The sequence below is a fragment of the Octopus sinensis genome, linkage group LG17 (genome assembly GCF_006345805.1).
Source record: "Octopus sinensis linkage group LG17, ASM634580v1, whole genome shotgun sequence".
Classification (NCBI taxonomy): domain Eukaryota; kingdom Metazoa; phylum Mollusca; class Cephalopoda; order Octopoda; family Octopodidae; genus Octopus; species Octopus sinensis.
Window position 1 is genome coordinate 15,605,866 of NC_043013.1, and position 2,500 is coordinate 15,608,365.

The 2,500-nt window shown below is 41.7% G+C and overlaps 1 protein-coding gene across 1 annotated transcript in view; it reads left to right on the forward strand.

The window, feature by feature from the left end:
- LOC115221052 overlaps nucleotides 1-2,500 on the forward strand; it is a 6,220-nt gene that overhangs the window by 694 nt on the left and 3,026 nt on the right. The window contains exons 2-3 of the mRNA XM_036510330.1: nucleotides 573-716; nucleotides 2,127-2,232. Coding sequence (XP_036366223.1) covers nucleotides 573-716; nucleotides 2,127-2,232 — 250 coding nt within the window. The remainder of the gene's footprint in view (nucleotides 1-572; nucleotides 717-2,126; nucleotides 2,233-2,500) is intronic.

The window sequence follows — 2,500 nt, forward strand, 5'->3', positions numbered from 1 at the left end:
CAGAGGGCGACTCTAATCGAGAAAATTTACTGAAATGTATTTCAGCTATGATCATCCATTTTTTCGGGCATAATCTATCTAGGACTACATTATCCAAATTATACTTTTTTTTTAAAGAAAGAACTTAGGATATAATTTGTAGAGTTGGCTGCTATTTCTTGCAAATTAGGTAACCAGGTAAAATTTTGCGTTATTGGTTCACACATTTGCTATAAGTCGTTATTTTTATCTCCGAGTCAACCCTGATCGAGAAGCGTTCAAGCTATGACCCCCCCACTTTTTTTGCGATAGTCTACCATGGACTACGTTATCTAATGTGTCCTATACTTAAGATAGTAGGAAGAAGGCACTTTAGTTACTTTTTCTTACAAGTCAAGCGACCGGGTGATCCAATCGACAACAACCTATAAATTTGCTTATAAATTAAAGTTCTAGCCTATAGCTTCCCTTATAGGTCTGTCTATAACTTCCCCTACGTATAGGTCTTTCCAATAAAATATAGTGTAGCTTATAAATGCTTTTATAAATCTCTAAAGCTTTTACCTATACAAGTTGTTAATATTTTCATACAGGTGTACAACGCTTTGAAGAATTATCACCCCAATTTAACAGTTTATCTCAAACATGATATTCCAGAAAGATGGAGACTAAAACATCATTACCGTGTACCTCCTATAATTGCTGTCGCGGATATAGGCTGGTATGTCATCACACCGGTAAGTTTAATCATTAAAGGATTCTTCGGGTGGATTCTTTCGTTGTTTGTTGTTGCGGCACCTCCCCCCGCATATCAGATTCTTGTACAGCTGACACTATTTGCCTACTACACCACTACCATATAACACCTATACAACAAAATTTCACTACTTTATTACCTCAATACAACAATACCTAAATATCTCAGTACCTCAACGCACCAGTACATTTGTACTTCTTTACACCAGTGCTACAGTACCTCAGTACTTCAATATCTTAGTACCTCAGTGCACCATTACCTCAGCACCTCAGCACCTCAGCACCTCAGCACCTGGGTTCTTCAATATCTCAACGCTTCAGTACCTGAATACATGAGTGTCTAAATACCTCAGTACCTCAATACCTCCATACCTCAAAACCACAATATTTCAGTACCTAAGTACCCACTAAACACCATTACCTCAGTATCGCAATATCTCAATAACCCAGTGCCAAAATTCCTCAATGCATTAGTACCTCAGTACCTCACTTCACCAGAACCTCACTACCTCAATATGCAAGTATTTCAGTGCCTCAGTACTTCAATACCTCATCACACCAGTACCTCAGTACCTCACTTCACAGAACCTCACTACCTCAATATGCAAGTATTTCAGTGCCTCAGTACTTCAATACCTCATCACACCAGTACCTCAGTACCTCAATATGCAAGCACCACAGTACCTTAGTAATCTAGTGCCTTAGTATCTCAGACCTCGATGCATTAGCACCTCGGTACCCCGCATATCATATTACCTCAGCAATGCAGTACACAGTTGTACTCGGTGAAAAAGTACCCCATTACACTTGTACACCTATACATCAGTACCTCAAACTTATGTCACCTTAAAACCTCAATATCACAGCACCTCAAGCACCTCAGTACTTCTAGAGTTCTGCATTACAGTACTTCATTACTCCAGTACTTCAGAATCTCAAAATCCTAGAACCTCGATACAACAGCACTACAATACCTCATAAGCCAGATCTTCGGTACCCCAGTAAGCAAGTACCTCGGCACTACAGTGCAACATTGCCTCAGTGCGTCAGTAGTGCCATTAATGTAGAGGGGAGCATCTACGTAGTTGTTCGACTTGCTAGCAATGGCAACCAAATGTCCCTCATATCACGTGCTGTTGTCTTAAAGAAAGAACAATTTGCATAATGTAGTCTCTGCTCGGTGCATTCTATGTTCAGCACAAACGACGATATCTTCGACTTAGGTCTGCTCTTTCAGAGCTGGCCTGGGGCTAAACAACCAAAAACAAAGCGCAGCAACAGCAAACACCCCCACCCCCCCCCCACCCCCACCACCACCACCACAAGAACAACAAGAACAACAACAACAACAACAACAACAACATTAAACAACAATGTTCGTTCTATTTTAGCCCGGAAAACGATACCCGACTGTTGATGGACAACCGATCGGTGGTTACCATGGTTACGACAACGAAGAAACTGACATGAGAGGGATATTTACGGGTGTTGGACCGGGTGAGCCTTTGCAATGTTTAAGGGAATTTGATCTACCCGGGTACCGAAGTGGATGTCAAATCGCTAGTACGTGTGTGGACGTGTGGGATAATGCACATGAGTGGTGTGTGTGTGTGTGTGTGTGTGTTGTGTGTGTTTGTGTGTGTGTGTTTGTGTGTGTGTGTGTGTGTGTGTGTGTGTTTGTGTGTGTGTGTGTGTGTGTGTGTGTGTGTGTTTGTGTGTGTGTGTGTGTGTGTGTGTGTGTGGGTGTGTATGTGTCTGCATGTGA